This window comes from Archocentrus centrarchus, chromosome 16 (genome assembly GCF_007364275.1).
Source record: "Archocentrus centrarchus isolate MPI-CPG fArcCen1 chromosome 16, fArcCen1, whole genome shotgun sequence".
Lineage (NCBI taxonomy): Eukaryota > Metazoa > Chordata > Actinopteri > Cichliformes > Cichlidae > Archocentrus > Archocentrus centrarchus.
Window position 1 is genome coordinate 30,926,921 of NC_044361.1, and position 27,433 is coordinate 30,954,353.

The following is a 27,433-nucleotide window of genomic DNA, read 5'->3' on the forward strand; positions in this document are numbered from 1 at the left end:
GTCATTTTGGTAGGCTGACCACTCCTGGGAAGGTTCACCACTGTTCCAGGTTTTCTCCATTTGTGGATAATGATTTTTGCCGTGTTTTGCTACAGTCCCAACGATTTAGAGATGGATTTTTAACCCTTTCCACACTGATAGATGTCAGTGACTTAGGTTCTCAGCTGTTTCTTTAGATTGTGGCATGATGTGTTGCTTTTTAAAATCTTTTAGCCTACTTCACTTTGTCAGACAGGTTTTATTTAAGTGGCTTCTTGATTCAGCAGGTCTGGCAGTAATCAGGCCTTTAAAAACTGCATTTTGTATTTACTCTGTTTATCTTTGTCTAATATTACAATTTGTTTAATGATCTGAAAGATGGAAGTGTGACAAGTATGCAAAAAAACTAAGAAATCAGGATGGGGACAAATACTTTTTCATAGCACTACATATGCTAGCACTACTACTATAAACCAGTACAAAAATGATAACAACAACAAAAACTCTTCAAGATTAAAATCACATATTTTTGATCTGTTTACTTTTCTTTTGGGGTGAATGGGTAGTGGGCTTGTTCAGCTAGAATGTTTAGTTGGGAGGTACATGACAAATTAAAGTCCACATGAATGCCAGGACCCAACATTTCCCAGCAGGATACTGTGTTGTACCAAGATGATCCATGCTGTTCACCTTAGTATTAAGAGGTTTTGATGTTGTGGCTCATCAGAGTAAGTAAAGGTTGATTGCTTGTGCACTGCAGTGCATGAATATAGCTGGTCAAGTAAAATAACACATATTCACATCCTAACACAAATAATATCAGATGTACATAATATGACCCTTTATGGCTGTTTTTGCTTCATTGGGACATAAAAACTACTGTGTGAGACTATAAGTGGATATAATGTTTACAAAAATCTTTTTCTTTTGGCTGCTCCCTTTAGAGGTCACAACAGCAGATCATCTCACTCCAACCCTAGCATCCTCTGTCACACCAGCCCTCTGCATGTCCTCCTTTACTCCATGAATCTTCTCTGTGGTCTTCCACTTTTCCTCCTGCCTGGCAGCTCCATCTTCAGCACCTTTTGCCTAATATATCCACTGTCCCTCCTCTGAACATGTCCAAAGACCTCTGCTTTGCTTCCCTAATTTGTCTCCAAACTGTTCAACCTGAGCTAGTATCTTTCTAATATACTCATTTGTAATCCTTTCCCTTCTTGTTACTCCCAACAAAAATCCCAAGATCTTCAACTCTGACACCAACAGCTTTGCCTGCCCTCTTTCTATCAGTGCCATGGTCTCTAAACCATTACGGAAATCTCATTCTTGATGATCCACATGTTTGATTTGGCAAAAGGATTACAACGGATGCCCTTCCCCTCCTCATTTACTTGCCCTTGGACCAGCACTAGGAGTATGCAGGCTTGTGGCCCCTGGATTATGACTGGGTTATGCTTGCAAAAATAATTCATGAAACTGTTCAGGCGAAGTTAAATCTGAGCAATAAAACTAGTTGGATAAGACTGGGTAAAGACGGTAATCTGTGTTAAAAACAAATTAAAATAAGAAAAAAAAACAAAAGGGAGGAAAAGGGATGTAAACAAATTTTCAATGTCAAACTCACAATCTTCTTCATTTTTTTCTGGCTGTCATATTTTACACAAACAAGGTCCTTGTGAGATAAACACAAACATGGTCTCTGTAAGATATTTGAACAAATGATCAGCTGTTCCTAGAAAAACAGCTTCATCATATTCTTCATATTCTTCTTTGGCTTGATGAGCTTGTGAAAATATATGTGTATATAGATGCAAGTTTTTCTAGTTGAAGTCCTGAACCCCACACATGGTGGAAGCTAATCTAGGCCACAGAGTGCCACAGCTAGTATGAGATGCTCCACAGCTTGAAGTGAAGTGGGATAAATCTCCCGCTGTCCCCGGAATGAAATATACATGACTGTCGTTGCTGCTCACTTGGAAGCAAGTCGTTTTATCCTTTCAGTAACTACCCCACAAATAGTCTTACTTATGCCCGTACATCTACGAACACCCACATAGAAACATAAATTCCCATGATATCCGTACACCATCAGTGTGCAGCTCCCTTTCATTCCTCCCATGTCTTTCTTTAAGAGGTGCCACATGCACAGCAGAGCCAAACGTTGTGTCACAGTCTTCAAAGTCACCCAGCCTGCCCTCGTTTACTGGTAGAGGGAGGAACTTCAAAGGGTGGCAGAGAAAATGAAAGGGGACACTTTTCATTAGGCCCTGGCGTGAAACTTACCGGAGGTCTGTGAACGCTCTGAACCGGCAACGGCTCCTTGATATGCTGAATCGCAGAGTGGCAGGGTGGCAGAGCAGGACAGATTGGAGAGCGGCAGGCAGGGTCAGAAATAGAGACAGAAGTGGTGAATGATATTGTGATACTGAAGGAAAAATAGATTTAAAAAAGACACAGCAGAAGGCAAATGCAAACTGGCAATTCCAGATTTATGCAAGTCACATATAATATTCTCTTTAACCTAAGGCTGTGTTCAAAACTGAAGAATACCTGTGAAATATGGCAAGAAGAAGCCTTGAAGTGTCTCATTAGAGTCATTAAACTGAGCTACAGCATTCAGGGGGGTTTAGTGCCAGAAGTGAAGACTTTTCATAAAAGGGCAGGTAGGTCATTTAAAAGTTAATAAATAAATAAATACTGCCTGTAACACTGCTGTGAGGCAATATAGCTCACTGTAGATGTTATTAGTCACCAATACGCCCACTGTCTCATTTTAATACATTATGCATGAGTACTGCAACGGGATCTATTTTTCTGATCATCTTGGTTGATGCCGGTTCTCTTACAAACACTAAATTTATATAGAAACTCAAATAATGAGGACAGAAAACAGCCCTGTGGAGACCTGAGGTATTAGGAGGATGGAGATCCAAATATTTGGTCAAATTTAGCCAACAAAGTGTCTGCACCCTGGGGACCTTAATGATCGTCTGTGCCACAAAGTAAAGTGAAAAAATAAACAAAATGCTCATTTATCATAGCGGGATTTCAAACTGTGCATGCAGGTTAGAATGTGGCTAATGAAGAAAAATGTGCCATAACCCCAACTGTAAGAAAGAAAAACACTAAAATCATGGTGCAATGTAATAGGAAGGTTAAGTAAATATATTCTTAAAAGTCTGATTTATTTTAGTTAAACACAAAATCATCATCTTCTCTAGTTTCTCAGGGTCCAGTTAAACCACCTGGGAAGTCTTCAATCTGAAAATAGTGTTAACAAACAAATTAAAAGATACACAGTTTTATAAGGCTACAAAAGCAGATGTTAAAGTAACCGAGGAAACAGCTGAAACAGTGGTTTCTTGAACATGACAGTGAGTTCTTTGTACTCAAATAGTCACCAGATCTCAATCCAACAGAACACCTTTAGGATGTGGTGGAATGGGAAATGTGCGGCTGGCAAATTTGCAGCAACTGCACGATGCTATCATGTCAATATGGACCAAAATCTCAGAGAAATGTGTTCCCAGCATGTTGTTGAATCGGTGCTATGAAGGATTAAAGCAGTTATGAAGGCCAGAGAGGATCGAGCTTTGTACGAGCAAAGTGTACCTAATAAAGAAGTGGCCAGTGAATGATGTTTGTAGGGACAATAAACAAGAATTTGCTCATTAAAGGAGTTTTTAATTTCCTTTTTGTGAAGAACAATATTAGAAGTGTGGAATGTAGAGTTTGCTTTTCTGTGCTTCAGTCGTGTGGCATGCCAGAAAAAGATTAAGAGTCCCTGATCTTGAAGAAAGTCCACTCGACAAGACAGCCTCACCAAACAACAAAACCACAAGGAGGCAGTGTCATCAATGTGTAACGTAAGAGAAGCCTGTGTGTGTGTGTGTGTGTGTGTGTGTGTGTGTGTGATGTTGACCAGAGGTAAAAGTTGTGTAAACCGGGTTTGAATAATGTTCAAACTAAGGGAAATTCTGCACTTTAAATGCTCGTTAGACAAGTCTCACTGGCTCTAAACGCAGCTCCTTGTGTGATTTACTGACGTTCCTGCCCCAGCGTGTCAGAGTCTCATTGCCAGTCTGAGACTGAAACTGGACCCCTCAGTCTTTTGGGAGGAGTTGTACTGTATTCCATCTTTGTGTTGCTCCTAATGTTTTCTGAGCAAAGCCGAGTCGATAAGAAACAAGAAACCACTCACAGTTCACCACCAGCGTTCCAAAGGTTACAGCTTCACCCAGGGGACTCTTGGCTACCACTTTGTACTCGCCAGAATCATCAGGAGTGCACCTTTGTGTAGAAGATATAGAATGTCATCTATTTGTGTGTGAAAGTCCGAAAGTGGCCGAATTTCAGTGTGCACTGCACATTCTTATAGCTGTGTTGCTTTGGCTGTTAGATTACTCTCAAAGTAAAACATGAAGAAGAATATAATGGATGTGGTTCCTTACCATTAGACCATTCAGCTCAATTGACTTTTTTCATTTGTTAGATTGCAACACAGCACGCACATTTATTTCTTAATTGACCAGCCACATTTCACTTCATAATGCCAGCATTTAATTTCCTTATCTTACCTACAAGTGTCTTCACGTTCTTATTCCATTCCTAATTTATCAGTGGCAAGGGCAAGTAATCCACATGCAACCTATCTCACACCCCTCCATCACATTCGTTCCTGTTTCCAGTTTTAATCAGGGATTCGAGATGGTGACCCACCTCCTGATTTCCAGTGAGTTGAGACCAAATTTTTGTTGAAGATTGTAATTCCACGGTCGGTCAGATATCATCAGCGGCTCGCCATCCTTGTACCTGATGAAAAAATACATCGTTTTTGTTTTTTGAATCTCAAAGCAAATGAACAACAGGCTGTACTTGGGTGGTTCATGCTCCCGCATGCTGATTACTAATGCGCAGCTTTCATAATCAGTTGTTAGTTTGGCTGATTTTCTAACAACTAGAAGGGGGTCTTTGATCTGTTATTCTGTCTTGTGCTGGGCATTGTTGAGGGCAGCCCTTTGTAGCTCATTGGGCTTGATAGGTCCCATATGGGATAGTGAAATTCATGAGCCCACAGGTTGTGTGGATCTCATAGTTCATGAATACTGTGCATACACAGTCTTTTCATCAGCTAGTTTCACAGGAGCTCAGGTATCAAGGTCGACAGTTTGGCACATTGCCTGAATTAACACAGGTGATTTCATGTTAATGCTGCATGCAGTATTCAGCTCAGGGTTCAGGACAGTAATGTCATGACTCTCGTTCTTTGTTTTTCTCAAGTAACTCTTGGACTTACTTTCCTTACGTTAAACTGTTAGCATACACGGGTGTGTAACCTAACCTGCACTCACACTGCCCACACTTGCAGCATAAACTTGTAAAGTTTGCATGACAAAGTGTTTCTGTGTAATAATGTAATAATAGTGTAATAATGAAATAATGTAGGGCTGCAGGACTGTTTTTGATAGAAAAATGTATCTTTTGTTTTTTTGTTCTGACCCCACAATACCCAAGGAGATTCAATTAGCATTGATGTGAAAGCAACAAAATCACCAAACTCAAGAGACTGAAACCAGAAGGCTTTCCAGCATGATAAATGACAAAAACTAATTTTCTAAACTTGGTTGTTTTTTTTTCTTTTCTTTTTTTTTTTTGGATAGATTATTTCAACTCTGATTATATGCCATGCAGTTTCTCTCCAAAAGGTACAGCTCTGCAAACAATTAGTTTTGCTCTAACTCATTCTGAGTGAGAAATAAAATTAAAAGGACACTAGTGTGCAGATGACTCATGGTTCGACAGTTAAAAGAGCAGTCATTCTAAAATTACCTTTATGTATTTCCATCAGGACTGTTTTGATTAGTTTGGTGTGAATTGGTCAGTTTTGTAGATATCTGCTGTAGAAATGCCTTATTTCTCTTAATTTTCGCAACACAAACAATCATGAACCAGGGTGGTCGGTCTTGTGTACTCTGAAAACTTTTGGAGGCTTTATTATTTATTGCTGCTGTCAATATAAAGTTTATGGAATAATTAGGATTTACAGCTGTTAATAATTAACAGGAGACTTTACAAGTTTGAGTCAATAAATATGTGAACATGATTTGGCTCTGTATGTGTTTTACTACATCGTGGACGTTCTAACTTGTGAATAATGCATTAAATGACAGTCATGTTAGGATTGATCTTTCACACAGGAGTGTGGTGCGCTTCTCTATCAGCCCGTCACAGCAGCTGCACTATCAGCTACAAAGCCAACAAACCGTATAACATTTTTTCAGAGCCCCCTTCATATCAAGGGTTTCTGATTGTGGGGAGTCACAGACAGCAGCCTCACAGATAGTGGATAATTGCAGTTCAACAAGTTGAAATAAGAAGTTACAGAACTCACCTTTGTAGGGAGTTCTGAGGTAGGTGGTCAAGCAGTCAGTGGGAATATTTTCAGGATTTCTTTTGTTAGGCTCCTATAAAATGCAGAGTGTCCTCTGGTGGACAAACCATGCAACATCAACATTCATTGCATGGTTGAAGGGTGTTTCTATCGGTTGGGCTCTGGTGTTGAAAGTAAAAATGAGTTTCTGATTTGATTTTTGTTTGCAATGCAGACTGTTTCAAGATGCAGTGCTAAAATTGAGGAGGGATATATTTTCATATGTAGATGTAGGACCATGTAGACCAGAGGGGAGGAACCCACCCTCCATCAAATCGCACCTTGTGTTACAAAAGACAATCATCTGTGCCTGAAGAGTTGAAATATTAGCCCAGTATGTATATATTAAAAAAGACACTATGGCATCACCCATGGGTGATTTGAGCTGAGCGCTTTGGCCACTGACATCTTGGCACATTGAAGCCACATGTTACAAGTGAGGGGTGGGAAGTTGAGGGACAGTACATGCTCATAGATTTGTCAATTACAGGACAGGTCAACTATGAATCATACCCTGTTTTATCCTTCTTTGTAACTGTAATGGGAACCATAATTTACTAAATGATGTATTCAGTAACACTTGAAATCAGTGGCAGAAACCATAAACTCAACAGGAAAACGCTGAGTTCATTCATGGATAAAACTAAAGGGCTGTGTTCCCTTAGACTTTCATACAATCTGGTTTCTTTTTTTAAACCACAGCAGTTGCCTCCTGCTGGGCATCAGAACAACTGCAGGCTTAAGGCACTTGCACACTGACTTACACTTTCATTTCACTTCTTGTTGACAGTAAAAGCAAAACAGTTCCTCCATGAAACTGCTCAGAACAAGTTTTGTGTTTGTGTTTTATTTATTTATTTTGCCTAAATGGGTCATGATTTCTGGAAAGAGACATTGCTCGTGGGTTTTTCAAGTATATTTTTTTGGCCTTTGCAGATCCATGAGTCAAGGCCCATCTGGTTGTATTACTGTATATTCAAGAGATGGCAGACATTTGTACAGCATATATCTGCAACTCCCACAAAACAATCCACACGTTAAAGAGCAGCACAGAGCATGACTTTGCCTGTGGTGCTATTTGAATGTGAACTCGGGGGTAAACTGTCCATTTTAAGGGCTAACGAATGCAGTAGTAGAGAGAGATGGGGGTATTTACCATGTAACTTTTGGAGTTGGACAGCCCTGGACAGTGCAGGACAGTTTCACAGTCATGCCTTCCCAGACAGTGTGAGCCCTCAGAGGGATTGGAAAGTCTGGGGTCTTCTGACTCAGTTGCTCCAGGTACCTCAGGTGGGCACATGCCTTCTTTTCTGCCTAAGGCACAGACAAATTGGTGAAAGGTACACATGAATATGCCTATAAATATTTGTCATAGATAAACAAGCTTTATTTGTAAAATATAGTGTCTGTGCTTTGGTCAGACAAGTCATTAAAAAGAATTGGAGGACCAAGGAAACACAACATTACATATTAAAATTAGTCACAGTAATCATGAGAGAACCCCTCTGGAAAAAAAAAAAAAACAGAAACCAGAAAAGCTGTTTTTTTTTAAACCGGGCAAATTAGACCATCAGACAGACTATTTTTGTCACTCAATATACAACAATTGTACAAGGAACAAAATTTTGTTGCAGTTGGCTCAGCACAGGATGAAATAAAAAAAAAATCAAAACAAAAAACAACTGTGTTAAAAAATGTTAAATTATATAGCAGCAAAAATACTGTAAAGTGATCTGTGGAATTAACATACAGAAAATGGGATGACCAGCAAAGAAATGCTAATGTCTAAATATTACTACAGTCTCTTGAATTTATAAAATAAAGGTATTCTTAGGTCAAATAATTGACCTTACCTGTTTGCGGAGTTCCATTTTGGCAACACGAGTGCGTAACAAATGCTGGTTCCTGATCACGTCTATTTCCACACTCTCGGCCTCATTCCCAAACATCGTCCACTGCTCTCTCTGATACGCTTCATCGGCACCCATAGTTTCTTTTAGGATTTCCCTGGTGGTGTAAAGCATGAAGTATTAAAGAGCTATTGTTTTGTGGTTATTGTTTGCTGTTCATAACTTTGGATGACTGTAAAAACGTTCAGTTAAACTGACCATCTCATCGTTCTGAGACGGTCACTTACTGGCTCCTATTGTAATAGTGTATTTGCCATCTCGTTGTTCACGATGGCAGTATTATCACCATGATCCTTCATCATGATCTTAATGTCCTGGATAGAGTGCTGTGAGACGACACAAGTTTGATTCTTGGTTTGTTTATTGTGTTTTTAGCTTGGCACTTTTTTCCAGTTACCTTTGTGTTTATGATAATCCTCGTTGCTGTTTACCCTGCTTCCCCTGTGTTCCCCATGTCTGTGTCAGTGATTCCCTGTTTCATTACTTTCTATGTTATTTTGATAGTCGTGTTCTTGTTCCTTGTTCTTAGTTTACTTCCCCATGTCTTGTTATCAGATTTAGTTCAGCTCTGTGTAGTTCCCAAGTTGTCTCCACTTTGCCTTCATCACCTCCTTTGTGTTTATTCCCTCAGTTTGTTTCATCTCTTTGTCACGTCAAATTGTTTTCTGTGGTTCCTGTGGTCCTGTTGTTTCCAAGCTCCCACTGTTTCCCAGTGTTTTTGTTTCTTCATGGACTTTGGACTTTTTATTGAAGACAACATTCTCGTTAGAGACCTGCCTGCTTACGAGTCTGTATTTGGGGTCCTCCTTCACCAGCAAACCTGTCACTTTGATGCCTCGTATATTGTACGGACATTTCAGCCCTGGTTTTGGTTTTACTTTTTGGCCTAAGGAAGCTCACATTAAGTCTTCTCGTATCCCTATTCACTAGTACATGGGTGGGCCATTAATTTTCTCAAGGGGCCATATGAGCATAACTGGAACTATTGTGGCCCTTCACATCCAGTTTCTTCACCTTTGGGAAAATGAATTGCTCATTCCAGCACTAGGAGGTGCCACGCTGCCATGCTGGTTGTCTTCCTGGCATCCAGTTGTCTCTTTTTTTTTCTAGGATGGGACAGTTAACCCCATACCAAACCTTCACTTTAATGGACTGGGTTTTCTCTCTGGGTTGCCTTTCCCAAGCATGATTGCAATCATCCTGTTTAAGAACTGCCTCAATTTGGATTTTCAAAAACAAAACAATTTTAAAGCCTGGTACAAAAAAAAAAAAGCTGTTTCTCCTCTCATTACAGCTCTACAGTTGATTCATCTTTTTTGGGTACTGTTAAGGCTTAACGGTGGCCAGTGTGACTGACAGATATGCTGACACAGGCAGCTGCAGCTGATCCTTGCCTGCTAAGCTTCACCTACATTAAACAGACTTACTGAACTGGACTTCTCAAAGGTTTTTGTGCTGTTGGTGTGAGTAACATGTCAAAAGACACCTCACAGTCATTCAACAGCAACAACTAGAATTTCAGGCAAACATTTGAATATGATTTGCAATAACATAGCTTTACTTTTTCCCCTCCACATTAAAGTTTCAGTCTGTCCCACTTCATTTACAGGCAAATGCTACTTTTATGATATTTGTCAGTTTGTCTTTTTAAGAGCTCCACGATGAGGTCGTTAGTTCGCTGCTCAATTTGTACGTTTCTGTCATTTCGCATGAACACATTTACCGCACACGTTCAAAGGGTTTGAGGCGCTGACTTCTATGAGTGGTACATCAAGCTCGGGTGCCACTAAAGATTCACATCGCTGTGAAATGATGCAATGCTTCCATCCTGATGAGCACCTCTTCTGGAATCCTTCAGGTGTGGACAGTTCAAAGCGACACCGTGCTGCCGGCTGTGTGACATCCTTGACTTCCCTTTCATCAGGCTGGTTGTCATGGGGATGCAAGGCAGCTGTGATAGTCTATTCACTCAGAAGAAACAAATTTGATGTTTTGTTTTTTTTTTTTTTAATCAGAGCAGAAAGGTGAACAGAGTAAGCAAGAAAACTTATATTCCTAGAGGAAGAGGTTCAAGGCTCGCTTTTAATTTCGGCTCTTTTGTGTTAATCCGAGTGTTTGTGAAGTTACAAAGTTAATCCCGAACAACTTTGAGCTCTTGAACCTGTTCTCTGATCTCCTCGTAAAAAGCTGTTAAACAAACCAGAAGCCTCTTAAAACATTAATGAAGCCTTGCTGGTAGCGCACTCACACTTCCATGACATGATAAAGCTATGAATATGTATACATCTCCTCTGTACATGCAGTTAATCCATTTGCATAGATGTACACACACTCAACCACACACAATCAAGAAGTTGCCTGCATTTTAACTGCATTGTTTTAATACTCCTCTCTCATCATGGGAGAGGTGTGTGTCCTGAACCAGTCTTTGATTGACAGACTCCAGGGCTTAATTATTTGCCACAGCAGAGAGAAATAATTTTAAATATTCATACAAACACTTCTTTGAGCTTTGATGGCTGCTAGAGCATGAATCACCCTCTAAATGGATGGGATCTTTCTGCTAAACGCACAAATAAATGGGCAAATAAATATGTGTAGAAAAGCACACACACTCACAGTCCATGTACCTAAAAACAGTTTTTTGGCTTTTACTGCCACTGGCTCGTTTAGCAGAGTGTTTGTGTTGACGCTTTTAATCACTCTGGGCTCAGATTTAAACCTTGAGGGAAACGGACCACTGGATCACATCAAGTCAGTGGGCATGAAGAGGTTTATGGCTTTATTATTTCACTAAAACCTTTCCTGTTGGTGCAAAGAAAAGAAAAACCTTTCTGCCAAGACAAACGCAGCATGCATGAGTCAGCTGCATAATTTATTTCTTACCTCAGACTATGTGGGGAAGATACTGGAGGGACCATTATGTGAATCAGATAGGAACATGTAGTTGCCAGCACAGAATGATCTAGCACATTCGTTTCCACACAAATCAAAGCGAATGTCATGCTCCCCCATCTTGCAAACGCTCATGCCCTGGTCTAGAAATAGTGTGCCGGCTCTCTCCAGTTCTTTTTCAGCTTCATCCTTCCATATTTTTGTCATGTAACACTGTGTGGCAGGCAGGATTGGACCCCAACGCAGGACTCAGGAGACAGGATAAGGGACTTGAATAACAGCTTTATTTGCTGACACTCACAGCACACACAGGAAACTGATGATGAGGAACAAAGGGAAATGCAGACAATAAATACACAGAAGGATAATGAGGGAACAGACAACAGGTGGTGAGCACAGCTGAACAACTCACACAGAACAGGAGACTGACAAACTAAAACAGGAAGTGACCACAAGTAACATACACACAGACTTGACACAACAAGAGGAAGCAGGTCCACATGAACTGAACTGGACATGGAAGCGACTGGGGTGGCTCCAGCTCAGGAGGTAGGGAAGGGGACCTGCTAAGGCTGGTGGTTTGATCCCTGGTCGCTCCAGTCTGCATGCCAAAGTATCCTTGGGCAAGACACTGAAGCCCAAGTTGCTCCCTGTCAGAGTATGTGTGCGTGAATGTTAGATAGAAAGAAGTGCTTGTATAAATGTGTGTGTGAATGAGGCATGTTGTATAGAGTGCTCAAAGTAGAGTAGAAAAGCACTATATAAGAAGCAGTCCATTTACCAATGCACAACACAGAAGACTTTGTCATAGCTTGTTGTGTGGCAGGCAGGATTGGACCCCAGGACGCAGACTCAGACAAAATAGAACTTAAAGGTGGTTTATTAAGAAATCACAAGAAACCATAAATGCAACTAAACTGGAGCTGGACAAGTGCCAGAACTAAATACAGAACAGTGGTGCTGGAACACTGATGGCAACGCAACAAAGAACACGTGAAAACTCAGGGCTTAAATACACATTAGGTAATCAGGGCAAGCGGAAACAGCAGGTGAAGCAAATGAAACTAATAACAGGGGAAGCAAAACTAAACACAAAGCACGGGGAACACAAGATTGTCAAAATAAAACAGGATGTGACTAAACAAGGTACACGCAGACTTGACAAAGGGAACTGGCACACAGACACTGGACAGAGACGCAGACCTGACACAGGGAAACACAAGGGACTAGAAATAAACAGGAATACAAAAGAGAACTAATAAACATAATCAGAGGAATAACTGAAATAGAACCAAGAGAACACAAAACACTGGGCCACCAGCCCAGGACTATGACAGACTTGTCACAGGAGGGATGACACAGACACTTGAACACAAGAATGCAGGGAAGACAAGAACAAGGGAAACAGGAACTAAATACTAATAACAGAATTCCAAAAACTATAACAAAATAAGAATCTAAACTTAAAAATCATCTTCTGCTTTTTCCAGCCTCCATCCTAAACTGTCCAACTTCACTGTGGTTATCTCAGTACGTCTGAGGACCTGCAAAGAATTGAGGTCTGGAGATGTACTTCAGAGGGAATCGACCTTGCTAATTTAAGAGTTGGGGTTTGGCTTGTAAAATCTGAAGGTGACACAAAACTGCAGCATCAGCTGAGCCTGTCTGTGGCTGGATAGACACTAGTTGAAAGGAGGGTTGTGGTGGTGACATGAAAGAGGGGACATAATGAGATGCTAAGTTGGCAGGACTACATCATTGCAGCTGAGGCTCATTACTTTCAGTTGTGTTTTGTCTTTCAAGAGGGTGTGATTTCACCCTCAATGACTTCCCCTCTTTTCACTCTCGCTACTTGGCAGCTCTGTCTTCTTGTATTTCTAATCTGCTACTTTTATACTTATTGTGACCTCTGTTCGTCCGTATATTTACCTTGTTTCGGCTACTTGCCAGCCAGAGCTTCCTTTCATAGCCCGAAGAAGGAAATATCTCTGTTATTTTTAGCATTGATGATGAAGCCTGCACCAGAGATGTCAAAATCCTTTTTGACGCAAGAGTGTAATCAGGTTGTGGATGGACTGGAGAACAGGAAACTGACTGCTGCTAAGCCTCCAAATGTGAAAGTGCTATTGAATTGCAACACAGACACTACGTGACCCAGACAGGACAAGGCGCCCCTAGAGCAGAAGAGGGATTTTGGTAAAGCAAATCAAGTCACTAGAGGCAACAATCCCCTAGCTTGTGTTCTCTGTGACCTAAACCTCTCTATTCTGGGATTATTTTTAGATATGACAGCTGAGCAGTAATCCTGTCCTGGCAACATGATCATAAGACACTTAGAAAGAAAAAGAGTTCATACATGTCATCAGCAAAATCCTCTTATATTCTGATTCCCTTAATAAGTTAAAGACCATCTGTACTGGCAACAAAATAAGTCCTGCTACCAGGATAGGTTTTCGTTTGCTTTGTATATAAAATCCAACACAATTAACCAACATGTCTTTCAAATTGACCCACGAGCCAGATAGTTTTCTAATGCGCTCTTGAACACATGGAAGTATTTCTTTATTTTTTCAAAATCTGATGCTCCTTTTGGCAAACTCTCTTCTTCTTAAACCTTTGCATGGTCCCTGAAATGGCTTGTGAAGTGTTCATATTTTTTAAATTAAACTACTGGTATACAGAAAGAGCATTCCATGTTTTTTACTAGTACCAGCTGGCAGTTCCCTGGTAGGTTTATCCCGTATCATTCTGCTGTAGTCTGTAGATGTTAGCTTACTGTTCTGACATGAAAACTGAAGAACCAAAGACACAAAGCCCTGTGGCTCATGCCCACTGCAGGTGTAGCCTGAAAAGATATTCTAATCAGTATATGCTGTGCGCTTCATGCAGCTAAAATTAATTGGAGGCCTTTGCTCTCATGGTTAGTGCATAATCATGATCATACATTTAAATCTAGTTTGGAGCCCATTCCAGTCGTCACTGGACGAGAGGCGTCTTACACCCTGTATACGTCTTTAATTTATTGCACGGCTAACACAGAGAGACAGACAGCCATTCATGCTCAGATTCACACCTATGGCCAGCTTATAATCACCAGTTAACTTAACATGTATGTCTTTGGACTTTGGGAGGAAGCCGGAGTACCCAGAGAGAGCTCATGCAGGCACAGGCAGAACATGCAAATTCCACACAGGTAGGACCCAACAGGCCTTCAGATTCGAGCCCAGGTCCCTCTTGCTATCAGATAACAGTGCTAACCACTGTGCAACTGTCTCTAATTGATAGCATTGTTCTTACTGGGATTTCAGGCCGACGTCTTGAAAATAACCTTTTTTTTTTGACAGTTTATATCGAAGATATTAGATAGCGTGCATTTATCAGGCAACTCTCATTATCATTATCAGCCTTGTTGTCTGCTGTCAGCCTATCACATGAGCTGACATTCAACCGTGGCAGTGGTTGATGTTTATCAGCTGTGTCCCATCAATCTTTATCTTGGTTCCAGTTTCATGCATTTGTATGATTTAAATTTGCATTTAATGAGTGAAGCTGTGATGAAGGGTTGAATGAACAAAAGAAAAAGATCTTTATAAACACATAATATGGATTTACCGATTGACCAATAAAACGGTACTTTGGTCTGTATGTCCTCCCACAGGATGTGAGGCTTCTTGCTTCTCTCAATCAGTACAAAAACTACAAACATGCAACTTCTTCTGCATGACCGCAGTTGAATAGTTATTGCTTATTGGCTTTATGACATCAGCGAGAGAGCAAATGAATGGACCCAGCTGGCTTTTTACAGACGGACGAGAACGAAGGAAAAAGCCCTGGTTTCCGTTGTTTATTGAGACTCTCTATTGACATAAAAGCTCTTGTGCTGTATTAGCTTGCAGGGCAAAGCATCAGTGGAAGCTGACCCACTCTTCTTTCTCAAATAAAGTGGAGAGAGAGGATGGATACTGATGTAGGGGCAGTTCACAGATCATCCAGGAAGGAAGTAATCAGGAAAAAAAGTGGAGCTTGGTTGACAGTATGAGAAGCGAATCTTCTATGAATATTGCCATTTTCTTCATCCACAAAAGACTCATTAGACAGCCCCTCATCAAGACTTGCAGAGGAAGGTTTGAGTTTTTGTGAGCCTTCTGCTGCTTGGATTACTTAAAACACGATTTGTTTGCACTCACTTTCTACACATTTTAGCCACATTTTTGGACTCCTAGCGCAGCATGTCATTCTTCTTTTAAGGAGGATGATATGACTGTCTTGTGCTGTAATATGATATAAATTTGCCAACCATTCTGTTCCTCTATAGATATCTGTTTAAAATCTCAGTGTGCATTTCAGTGAGCTGGACTTGGCTTTTGGAAATATTGAATATCTGTATGACATTTGAATCAATGTGATTCAAAACACTCTTGTCTTGTATTTCATCCACAATTTCTAAAATAAATGCAGTGATTTAAAACTGAATCTCAACTACTTGTCCTTATTATTCTCTTAGAGTTTGCTTAAGTGTTTCTCAGCCAAAAAACATCTGTAAAAACATGAGTGCTGTTTTGTGTCTCACCATGTCCTGTGGCGAGGGAAGCTGTCCATGTTGAGGACCTCTTTAACTGACATCAGATCACCGGGTATGATGGGAAAGAAATCAGAATAGGAGGCCTCCTCATTGCTGTGACATCCAGAGTGTTATGGAGGACAAAAAAAACAAAACAATTTTGATTAACACGTATCTCGCAAATCATCGAATGACACACAGGTGACAAATTACAAAATAGATATCTTTCCTTGTCATCCTTCACAGTTATCTATTCTGCTGATAGAAGGATATTAGCATGCCTATTAATTTTGTCATGGATTATGACACAATATCCAATCTCTTGTTCATCAGACCATTATTCTCCTCTGCCACTAGAAAGCAGCACTGCCTCTAATATCCTCCATCTGAACAGCACAGGAGGGCATGCATCAGATAGCGCTTTGGTTAATGTAGGCAAATACAAAGTACATGAGGGTTAATTTATTCAGGCACTCCAGGGATTCACTTTAAAACAGGCAACTCTTATCTCAGTTAAAACAACTAGTATGCATCTTTTCTGTTTCCTGTTGTGAAGACGTAGCGAGGCAAACAATGGCAAACCAAAAATCAAACAAAAGAAAACAGACTGCAAAGAAAACGTAAATCCATCACAGGCAGAACTTCTTTGAAATGCATTCTTGTTAATGTTTGTCACACTAATACCCTCTGTCACTCTGCAGCTCAGAGGTAAACCCCAAGTGGTTCGTAGGATGGCATAGCACGTTTGTCACTGCTCAGTTTAAATTACTCCTGTATTGTCAGCAGTCTTGTGCAAGCTGCTAAATCAGATTCACTCTTATTTAAATAAGAAATATCAAATACTTTTTTTTTGTTTATACATTTTAATTTCATCTATGTTCCTGTGACAATGGGATGAGTTAAAAACAAAATATTAAATACAATGGTACAGTAGTGCTGAAACGGTTGTGTCTTCAGGTTCTTGTCTGTGCAGAGTGAAATCTGCAGTGTTTGCAGAACTGTAGCTTCCTGCTTTATGTGATTAGTGAACTAGCTGCATCTCGTGTGGGTTTTAAAAAGCCTAACATAACTATTCGAGCAGAGCAGTATATGTCCGCCCCCTTTTTTTGTTCCAAGTGTGAGAAATGTCATTACTGCAATCAGGTGCTTCTGCTCAGTCAGTGTTCCCCTTTTCCGTACTGGTGTACAAACACATGCTATTATTGTCTTTATGGAACTTGAGTCATCAGGAGGAACAGCGGTTGGTGATTTTAAGCTCATGCAAATGGTCTAGGTTTTTATGAGTGCGTTAAATGGATTGTTTTTGATACAGTCACAGGTGCACCAGTTAAAAGTTTTATTTGCCACTGTTGTCTCCAGTAAGACTTTCAGTTTCTACACTTTGTTTGCTTAATCAAGTAGTTGGGCTGTGGCTGTTTGTGGTCCATTAAATGAGCCTGAACGTACCATGATGAGCTTAACTCAAACAGCAGACAATGGTCACGTACACTAAAGGTGTGCTCTGCCAGCTACCGTCTCTTTTTCCAGACGCTTCAGTTATTTCTTCATCATACAGTACTCTGCAAGTTTGGGGCTGTATTTCAGCCAGCGGTGTTGAGGTTCTTGTCAAAATTGATTGAATTGTGAACACAGAAAAGTACTGTCAAATTTTGGTCTACCACGTAATACCATCAGGAAAACATCCGACTGGCAATAGCTTCACTTTTCAGCACAACGGTGATCACAAAGACACTGCCAATGCAGTAAAAGCATAGCTGGATAGAAAAAGCACAAAGTGGAACACTCAGTCAGGGATTGGCCTCCCCAGAGCCTGGACCTCAGCTTTACTGAAGCAGAGCAGGATCATCTTGACAGAAAAGAGAAGAAAACACAGCCAACATCCAAAGAAGAGCTTTGAATGTCCTTCATGAAGCCTGGAGAACTGTTCCTGAAGATGACTTAAAGAAATTAAAAGAAAGCTTGCCTAAGAGAGTTCAGGCTGTGTTGAAGAATAAAGGTGGTCACACCAAATATTGACTTACTAGCTCATTAGAATTGCACGGTTTTTGCCTTATATACTGTATTTCCATGTACGTTTCCACGTTTCAATAAATTTCTTCACCTATTTCCCGTTTTCCCACCATGGTATAAAGAAATTAGGGTTAGCTCAAGACTTTTGCCAATATTGTAGCCCCAATTATGCAGACACGTACACACAAGCAATATATCTGTGAACCTGTACTGCGCCACAAACTCCACATGTGAAGCTCCAACATAGTCCTAAGCTGACCTTATCTGTGTGCACCATCAGGACAGGAAAGGGGGGATTTGTTGCTGTGGCAGTTGTGGCAGTTGTGAAGTTGAACGGCATCTTTGTAACAGGAGAAGCACGCTGTAAACCCAGATTTTGATTCCACTTAAAAATATTGAGTTCATATTACTTAAAATTGCCTAAAATGTGAACATTACTTGTTAATGCTGAGTAGACTGTACTTTTTGATGGTCTAGCTTATTGTAATAATGTGTTTGAGTTCAAACAACTTAATATCATAAAGTTTTGCACCTGCTAAAAATCTAGTTTATACCAGTTTTAACAGACTGGATTAATGTGCAGCTGCATGGTGGCATGATGGTTAGCAGTGCTGCCTCACAGGTAGAATGCCATCGAGAAGGTCTAGGTTCAATTCCGGCTTGGCCCAGGCCTCTTGCTGTTTGGAATAGTTGACATTTGGTGTTTTTGTTCACAACGCTCTCTCGTATAGTTTTTTATTGTTCCATGGACAAATGTTATTTGTAAATGTTAATGTACCAGCATTCAGCAGGGCTGAGTTTTATCATGTTTATTTACCAAATTTAAACAGACACAGTTCAACGCTGTAAAAAATATCTGTGTTACTGGACAGCATGGTGGTGTGGTGGTTAGCACTGCTGCCTCACAGCTAGAATAGCTATCTGATAGTCTGGGTTCAATTCCACCTTAGCCTTCCTGTGTGGAGTTTGTATGTTCTCCCTGTGTCTGTGTGGGTTTCCTCCCACAATCTGAAGACATCCAGTTACTGGAGTTAGGTTAATTGGTTTCTCTAAATTGCCCACAGGTGTGAATGGTTGTCTGTGTCAGCCCTGCAACAGACTGGTGACCTGTACAGGGTGTACCCTGCATCTTACTGCCTTGTCAGCTGGGATAGGCTCCAGCCTGCACCACCCCCACACAACCATGAAAAGGATAGGGGGGGATTGATTGATCAAAAGACATTTTATTTTTTCATGAACTATAAAAGATACGTTTGGTCAATTAAAACATACAATTTAGTTCAATTGGAAATGGAGTAGTGCTTACTTAACAGGCTGAGTTAAATGAATTGTTTCATTACTCAAAAAATTTAAGGCAATGAGTTACCTTGGTTTTTTTAAGTAGATTCAACTTATCCGGGTTTACAGCACACACATTTTGGCTTTCCCCTCATCCACAGAGCAGCGTTGCTCTTTTAGAGCAATCACAACCACAGTGAGAGGATATTGTGAGTGTGAATGCTTTCGTTTTGTTTTGTTTTGGTTTTTTTTGGTGTAATTCAAGCTTCTGTTTTTTTAGTACACTTTTCCCTAATGTTGATTAGTTTTTTTGGATTCCTGTCAATTACAGCACTGCCGCAGTTATTCGTCCTGTGGAGTAAAGCACATCACAGTACAACATAGTCCCACTGTAACAAATATAAATATTAAAATCTCAAAGCTGTGTGCGAGAACTGCATTTTTATCCAGGTGCACCCTGCCCACCCCCCCGAACCATTGTTGTTAACATCCAGCCTCGGGCATTATTTTCAACAAGTCAGCTTACAAATGGCAATGCAAATTGATGCGACTTCTCCTTTTCTGTTATTTGTAATGTGGGAAATTTCCCCATTTCACGTTGCTCAGAGAACAACTTCTGCTTTTGCTGTCTTATTACTGTATTTTCTTTCCATTGTTTATGTTCCCGTTGAATGTGAGCACCGTGTGCACACGGGGCTCACAAACACTCGGGGCATGCATATAAACAGGAACATGCACACACATTCAGTCATCCATGTAGGACAAAGATTTCATGCCTCTGCTGTTTGGGGGAAGATAGTGGTTTTGCTCTTGCATTTATAAACAGCGGGCTTCCTCAAATTATTAACTTGGTGTAACTGGAAGGAGGAAATAAAAATGAGGGAAATTGAGAGCTACTGGACATTCTGTTATCATTATTGTATGCACGCCAACATGCACAAAGAAAGTTGCAAGGTATTCTACAAATAAAAAAAAACAATAAAAATTAAACCGTTGTAGAGAAAACTGTTCTCTTCTCTAGTGTTTGCTAAACCTACCTAGAGGCCACTTTGTTCAATCTAACATGAAGATAAATTTGAGTGTGCTCCCACGAGCGTGTTCTAAGTATAAATTTCACCAATGCACCTGCTCCCTCTCATGCTTCTTTTTTTAAACAAAAGGAGACATGACCTCTAAGTTCAGCTGAACTAAGCTAGATGGAATAATTGCTTATTTTCATCTTCCCTGAGGAGAAAAATTGGCCAGTTTCCTTTATTCTGCTATGGAGATTGTAGGCCCACAGGTAAGCCTAATTTAATAACTCACTACAGCAGGGGGTGTATAAAAAATAAAGGCAAATTTGGCTTGAGACTATTAGAGCAGGGCAGGAGTAATTTCTTTTGGCTTGTATTTGTTTGCCTGCTGTGTTTCGTTTTTCCTTGTCTTCTGCCGTAGTGTAAATGGACAGGCTTACTCTATGTGAGTGTGGGTAGAAAAAAGATTTTAAGGCATCCAAATGAAAAGAAAAAAGAAAAAAAAATCTTAGAAGAACACTGACATGTGGCAAATAACAATGGGCCAGACTTGCAATCTAATCATGATATACAACGTGTTCATTCTGACTTAAAAGTTTAAACTCAAAGTTAATTCTTGACCTTGACCTTGTTTTTGAATGTTTGCCTATCAGGCTGCAGATTGACTGGAATGATCATTTCCCATGGTTTCCCATTTCTCAGGCAGTTATCATGCTAACCACAAAGTAGCTGAACTGACACATTTGTACACACAGGTGTTTTAATTTATTGGTATGGTCAAACCGTCACTGTGTACATATCATGCGACTAAGTGTTTATGTTTAATTTCAGCCTTCAAAAACTACTGTAGTACAGTATCAGAGTGACTACCAAAGGGAAAGACTGAAATATAAAACTGTTTATTTATTGGAATGCTTTGTGTGCATATGTAAGATTGAGCTAGATTTTGATTGAACCATGAACCATGTAGTGAATCAGTATTTTTTCCATTCGTCCCTAATAACAGGTCCCATAACACCACAGATATACTTGTCTGTAGTGGAGTAGGCCTCAGCATGAATATTGCGTGTGAATTTGTTGTGCTAGCAGCTACTACCAGTAGTCCATAGAGTACACTTGAGTGAATGTAATGTCTGTTTGTTGCTCAGAATAACCAGGCTGCCATATGTTTCTCTCGATAAATACTTAATGTCAATTGTCAACTGAAGGAGCAAATTAGATTTAATTGGTCAGGACAGCTTTGCACACATTACCTAGTATAATAAAAATGAAATTTTCATAGCGGATACATTTGTTTCAAAAAAGTAGAATCACTTTTCCAATGCATAGAGATGTTCTCTGCTCTTTGTAAAATCAGTCCTCATCTTAACAAGTAGCTTAATCTGTTAATCCTATATCATGCCTATTTTTTAATACTATACACAAATCTGCTTATGGTTTGAGATAGTTCCACCTGCTTCAAATATTAATCAGTTTGATTCATGAATTTTAAACCCTCAAGCTCAAATTTCCAGATAACAGTGGAATGGATTTTTCCTTCTTTCTTTCTTTCTTTCAATTAAAAAGAAGAAAGCCTGCAACAAGTAATGCTGCAAATGCAATAAAACTGAACTGGACTTTTCCTCATCCCTAGAAAAAGAAACGTACTTTATAGTTGCTACTACTGGCCTTCAGAACTACCTGAATTCTTCATAGCATTGATTCACCAAGGTGCTGGAAACATTCCTCACAGATTTTGGTCCATATTGACTTGATAGCGTCAAGCAGTTGCTGCAGATTTGTCAGCTGCACATCCATGATCCACCATTAGACTGACATCTGGTGACTATGCAGGCCATTAGAACACAGTGAACTCATTGTCATGCTAAAGAAACCAGTTTGAGCTGATTGGGACTTTGTGAGGTGGCACATTAGGCCAAACAAAAAAATACCTTCGGCTACATTCACCTGATCAAGCCATGCCCAACCCTCTGACCTTTAATATTTTACGAAAGAAATTAAAAAAAAAAAAAAAAAAAAAAAAAAAAAAAAATATATATATATATATATATATATATATATATATATATATATATATATATATATATATATATATATATATATATATATATATATATATATATATATATATATATATAAAACCTACCATGTCTATCCAGTATGTCATGCATAAAAAAAATACTAAGCATTGTAGTGACCAAAATGAGGGACCCACCAATAGACATGGTCAGCAATAACGACTGTGGCTTTTAAACAATGCTCAAAGGAACTCAAAGTGCAGCAATAAAATATTCCCTACACCATTACACCACCAACAACCTATACTGCTGATACAAAATGGATCCGTGCATTCACGTTGTTTATGCCAAATTGTGACCCTACTAAATGTTTCTGTTATCCAATTTTGGTGAGTCTGTGTGAGCTGTAGCCTCAGTTTCCTGTTCTTAGCTGAGAAGAGGGGCAGCCGGTGTGGTCTTCTGCTGCTGTAGCTTCCATCTGCTTCAAGGTTTGATGTGTTGTCCGCTCAGAGATGCTCTTCTGCTTGAAAATACCTCAACAAGGCATCTTCACCCAGAGAAGTGCTGCTCACTATTCATTTTTTCTTTTTCTGACCATTCTCTGTAAACCCTAGATGGTTGTGTGGGAAAATTCAAGTAGATCAACAGTTTCTGAAATATTCAGACCAGCCCGTCTGGTCAAAGTTATTTAAATCACCTTTCTTCCCCATTCTGATCCTCGGTTCAGCAGTTTGTCTACATGCCTAAATGCACTGAGTTGCTGCAATGTAATATTAGCAATAATGAGCAGTTGTACCCAATGAAGTGGCCTCCCCATTTCATGTCCTTACTGAATCCGATGATCACTGATGACAGTTAAATCCATGCACAACATGAAGGTCACATATATGAGTGTCTTCAGTTTATGAGACTGACAGAGTGGCTTTGAATGAAAGGGTTAGCGATGTATGAATAAACCCGATGGAAAGACCAAAACCAAGTCTTTATTAGACTGTTTTCACTTCTGTGGCAATCAGACCTGAGTCTGTATTTTCTACAGAAGGTATCATAAAGGCAAGTAAATTTTCTAAAAGATTTGTACTTTGCTAACCGAGACAGCTCCTTTTTTAATTTTCATATTTATTTTTACTACGGATGGCGTATCGATGTTCCCTAAACACCTCAGGCAATTAGTTGTTTTTCAAGTGTAACAAAAAGCAACTTCTAGCAAAAAATATCAGAAGCTCTGATCCAACAGACTTCAAACTTGACACAGCATTTTTGTGGGCCCCCAGCAATACACCTGTCAAGTTTGAAGTAAATCGAAAGAAAAGCTGCAGAGAAAAGCAGAGCACACACACGCGCCGTCATACAGAGATTCCTTTGTTTATTAGCGAGATGAAGAAACATGCCACTTAGTGTGGATTGTTGAGATTTTTATAATTTTTGGGCAGCAAATGCAGTCTTTGGTAGAGAAGAATAAAATTGCATCTGAGTGCAAAGATAATACCTTTAGGATCAGTTTTGTAAAAATTAAGAAAAAAAACAAAGTCTATATTGTCCCTATAAATGGCATGCAGCAATGTTGGTATCACTTTGTCTCTGTTTGCACCTTGAAGTGAAGGTCTTCTTCTTGATCTGGGAGGACAGTTGCATGCTGTGAGACATCTGGGATGACTGCTCCTCTCGCTCTCGATGCGTCACCATCCTGGTTTCCATGGTAACCTCCCAACTGGCACCTGAGAAGGAAGGGGAGGGGAAGCTTGTAGTGAGTATGCAGAGGTGTGTAGGAGGCAATGAGATTGTCACCAGGAGTCAGTTGAGCACTAAAGGCACTGTTGCCTCAGCCGGGAGGGTGTTTGCATTGGCAGTCAGACACTCGTGCTGATTTGGAGCAACTTGAAGCTGTGTGTTTCAAACTGAGTTCAGATGAGTTGTACAATTATGCACCACTGAACACCTTTTAGCTTCACACTGTTTGTGTGCTTTAAGCTTTTCAAAAGCGACATATTTACAGTGGCAAATAATCATTCCAAAGTGTAAATTGTATCTAAAGTATTAACTGTACCATTTAAATGTCTTATGATATTGTCCTGAAGTGTATGAACATTTATGAAATAATATCTACAGCAATAAAAGTCAAAAGTCAATAAAAATCAAACATGTTTGATTAGATGTGAAACCTGATACACCCTCAGTAACGATATGTCAATGATACACTTCAGAGAGAAAAATTATTGGTCAAAATCTGCTTAATACATTAAAACTGGTACAGCATTTTAATATGTAGCTTTACAAAAACATTTTTAATAATGATTATAAGACTGTAAATATACTTAACAACTACTCACTAAGTGGTTGTGAGACCGTGACGAGTGTGATGCAAACCGTAAACACAGACCATTTGCCTTCAATGCACATTTTTCTCTAGTGACCCGAGGTTGCCAGAGGGGTCACCAACCAGTGTCTAGGCCTGTGTGGCTCCAGCCTTAGTTACTGAGCTATAAACTAATGATGTCTTTGTTTTTCATTTGTCAAAAGATTAAGTTTTAGAAAACCCAGCAAAAAAGTTGTTGCTTTATCATTTTGTTCTTTATTTTTAAGACATAACTGTAATATAATTTTGTTAAATGTGAGCTCCAATGCAGAGACCTTTATTTCCAAAAGGGAAATACTTCAAGTCATTTACTTCATTACTTTTTTGTTTTTCATTGTCCACCCTAGTGTGCTGTGACGTCTTGAAAAGGTGTATTACAATCCCATGTTAAATGAATCACCCCTTTGTTGGCAACTGAGCCGCTAATAATTCATCAGTTGAGGTTCGCCGTGGTGTTGCAGACACCCTGCCCATCATTAATCATGTGCTTGCTCTGGGGAGGTGAGTGCAGAACGCACCCAACAAACAGAATCAGGTCATGCCTGAGTGATAGCTTCATTCACCCATTCCCAATAGCAGCCACCTGTGTTAGCAATATAAACAAGCGTAATGTGTTATTTCTTCTCATCTCCTTCAATTGCATTGTGGAAAATGGTGCAGAGTTAGGTAAGAGGCTAGCATTAAAAAATTATGTGTCTCAGTGCTGCGCAAAGGGAGATGTTGGTTTGAACACAGCTGATGGCAGGTCAACCTCCGGCCCATTGAAAGTGATCAATCTCCATGGGGAACCCTGGATCTCTAGACCCTGGAGGGAAAGGAGCTAAAGCAAAGTGGTTCTGTTCCTATGAACAGTACAGGGTTTTTTTTTAGTCTCTGGAGTAATACAAGAGCTAATTTTCTAGGTCTGATGATGATAATAATAAAAAAAAAATGTAATCAACCTGAGACAAAAGCTGGTAAATGATTCCCTGTTTTACACATTGAAGGGAAAGGAATTGTATGAACACATTGGGAACTTACCTTATGGTCTCCCAAGAGAGTAATTAAAAAGCTATATCCACTAAGGCCATCAAAAGACGAGACAATTAGGAAGTTCAACTAGCAGGAGAAGCAAGCAAACATTTTCAAGAGAAACAAGAAGAGAAGGGAAACCTTCCTGACAAAGCAAAAAGATTAGCAATTAACCGTATTATGCAAATGTATTGTAGAGGTAGAGTGCATGCATTTTACTCTGGCTTAATGTTATTATGTACTCTAATTCCTCAGTAACTGATGAAAGGTGAAACAAAAAAACCCTGCTTGATATTGTGGTAAATCTAGCTGAAGGCTGAGTACGTGGAAATCCCACTCACAGTTTCTCTAAAAACAGATGAAGTCCTTTGGTGCCAAAGATCTGTAGGACGGATAAATCCCACTTCCTTTGTGTCTCCCTGTCTGTCTCTCTCCTTGCAGGTCTTGTTCAGTTCACTTCTTTATTGTTTCTCACTGTCTGTCTGTCTTCATCTACCTCGTGTTCTCTATGTCTCTTGATGGAGTAATGAGGGTGACCCTGAACTCACTGTCCTTCAGTGCCAAGTATTTGGACAACACAAGCCTGTCTCATTCTTAAGTTGGTAAATATAGACCAATGACACCCCTGTGTATATAGACACACACACACACACAGAGAGCGAGAGATATTATTGCTTTCAGCCTGATCGATTTAGAAACATCTTTGTGGACAAGCAGCTAAAAGATGAGACAATAGCTCCCTGTACAATAAGACCCGAACAGCTGAAAGTAACAGCTGGAACAGCCTCAGGAGAACAACTGGCTGTGGTAGAACTACAAACTGCCACTAAAAGGCATATATATTTATTTCAGCCCTCTCAGCACTGTCCCACCTGGGTACAAATGTTAGAAAATGAAAGTCTGGAAAACCGGGGAGGTGGATGGCGGGACTGAGAGAGGGAAGATGCAAAGCAAATAGGAGAAAGCAGGGAAGAGGGAATCATAGTGGAAAACAAAAAGGACAAAAAGGAAGGAGCATAATAGTATCTGAAATGCAAACCATCTGTCATTTTAACAGTATGAATATTTATTCTGCTTTTAAAAATGGAGGCTTCCTACTTGATTGTTCTTGAATACAGAATGAAATCGTTCTACTATTGAAAGGACTGCAATGAGTTTTGGTTCAGAAACCCACTGTGCCCATAGGAGGAACGCTAATGATTGTCACCAGCATTTTTCACATATCCAGTAATGTTTAAATTGCTCGATTCGTTGGCCTAAAATCGGGCATAAACATTCATGACCCTCTGATGATGAAGTAAGAGAATTTCATGGAATCTATAAGAGTAGCTTTGCATTAAGCCAACACTGTCCAGCCAGTGTTCACAAGAGCTGTGTGCCTAAGATGACCATATTAGGGGTATCTGCTTGCAATGACATCATACAGAGCCAATAGTCAAAAAAATTTAAATGTAGCTAGAGCAGACAGAAGCCTTAGCATATACTCACCTCATTGTGTGTGTGTGTGTGTGTGTTTGTGTGTGTGTGTGCGCGCGCGAGCGCGCGTGTGTCTGTGTGCGTGTGTGGTTGAAAGGTCCCACTCCTGTCTTTAGTAAAGTGGGGTGTGTGTGATTTTAATTTGATCTGAATTTTTTGTCTCTTCTGGTGCTGGTTAGAAAATGCTAACATGCTTAAAGGCCAAAGCTAATTCGAACATACCTGTTACACAGCATTTTGTCTTTGTGATAGCAGCGTGGCATTAGCAGGTAGCTTAGCAGCATGCTCTTTATACAGTACCAGTCAAACGTTCGGACACAAATGAGTTAGTGTGTCCAAATGTTTCACTGGTACTGTACATATATATTTAATTTTTAGTTTCATATTCAGACTCAAATTCTAGTTTTCTTATCCCTGTTGTCATAGAAGATTTTATCTTTCTTGATTTGACTTTGAGTTGATCTTTCCAAAATGACATTTTTCACATTTTTTGGCA

General features: G+C 39.8%; 1 protein-coding gene across 1 annotated transcript in view; it reads right to left on the reverse strand.

Moving 5' to 3' along the window:
* LOC115794791 (myomesin-3-like) overlaps positions 1-25,928 on the reverse strand; it is an 85,514-nt gene extending 59,586 nt beyond the window's left edge. The window contains exons 1-8 of the mRNA XM_030750437.1: positions 25,803-25,928; positions 23,686-23,812; positions 15,785-15,889; positions 8,263-8,416; positions 7,566-7,723; positions 4,699-4,791; positions 4,181-4,269; positions 2,263-2,307 (exon numbers count right to left, since the gene is read on the reverse strand). Coding sequence (XP_030606297.1) covers positions 2,263-2,307; positions 4,181-4,269; positions 4,699-4,791; positions 7,566-7,723; positions 8,263-8,416; positions 15,785-15,889; positions 23,686-23,792 — 751 coding nt within the window. The 5' untranslated portion in view covers positions 23,793-23,812; positions 25,803-25,928. The remainder of the gene's footprint in view (positions 1-2,262; positions 2,308-4,180; positions 4,270-4,698; positions 4,792-7,565; positions 7,724-8,262; positions 8,417-15,784; positions 15,890-23,685; positions 23,813-25,802) is intronic.
* Between the last annotated feature and the right edge of the window lie 1,505 nt (positions 25,929-27,433).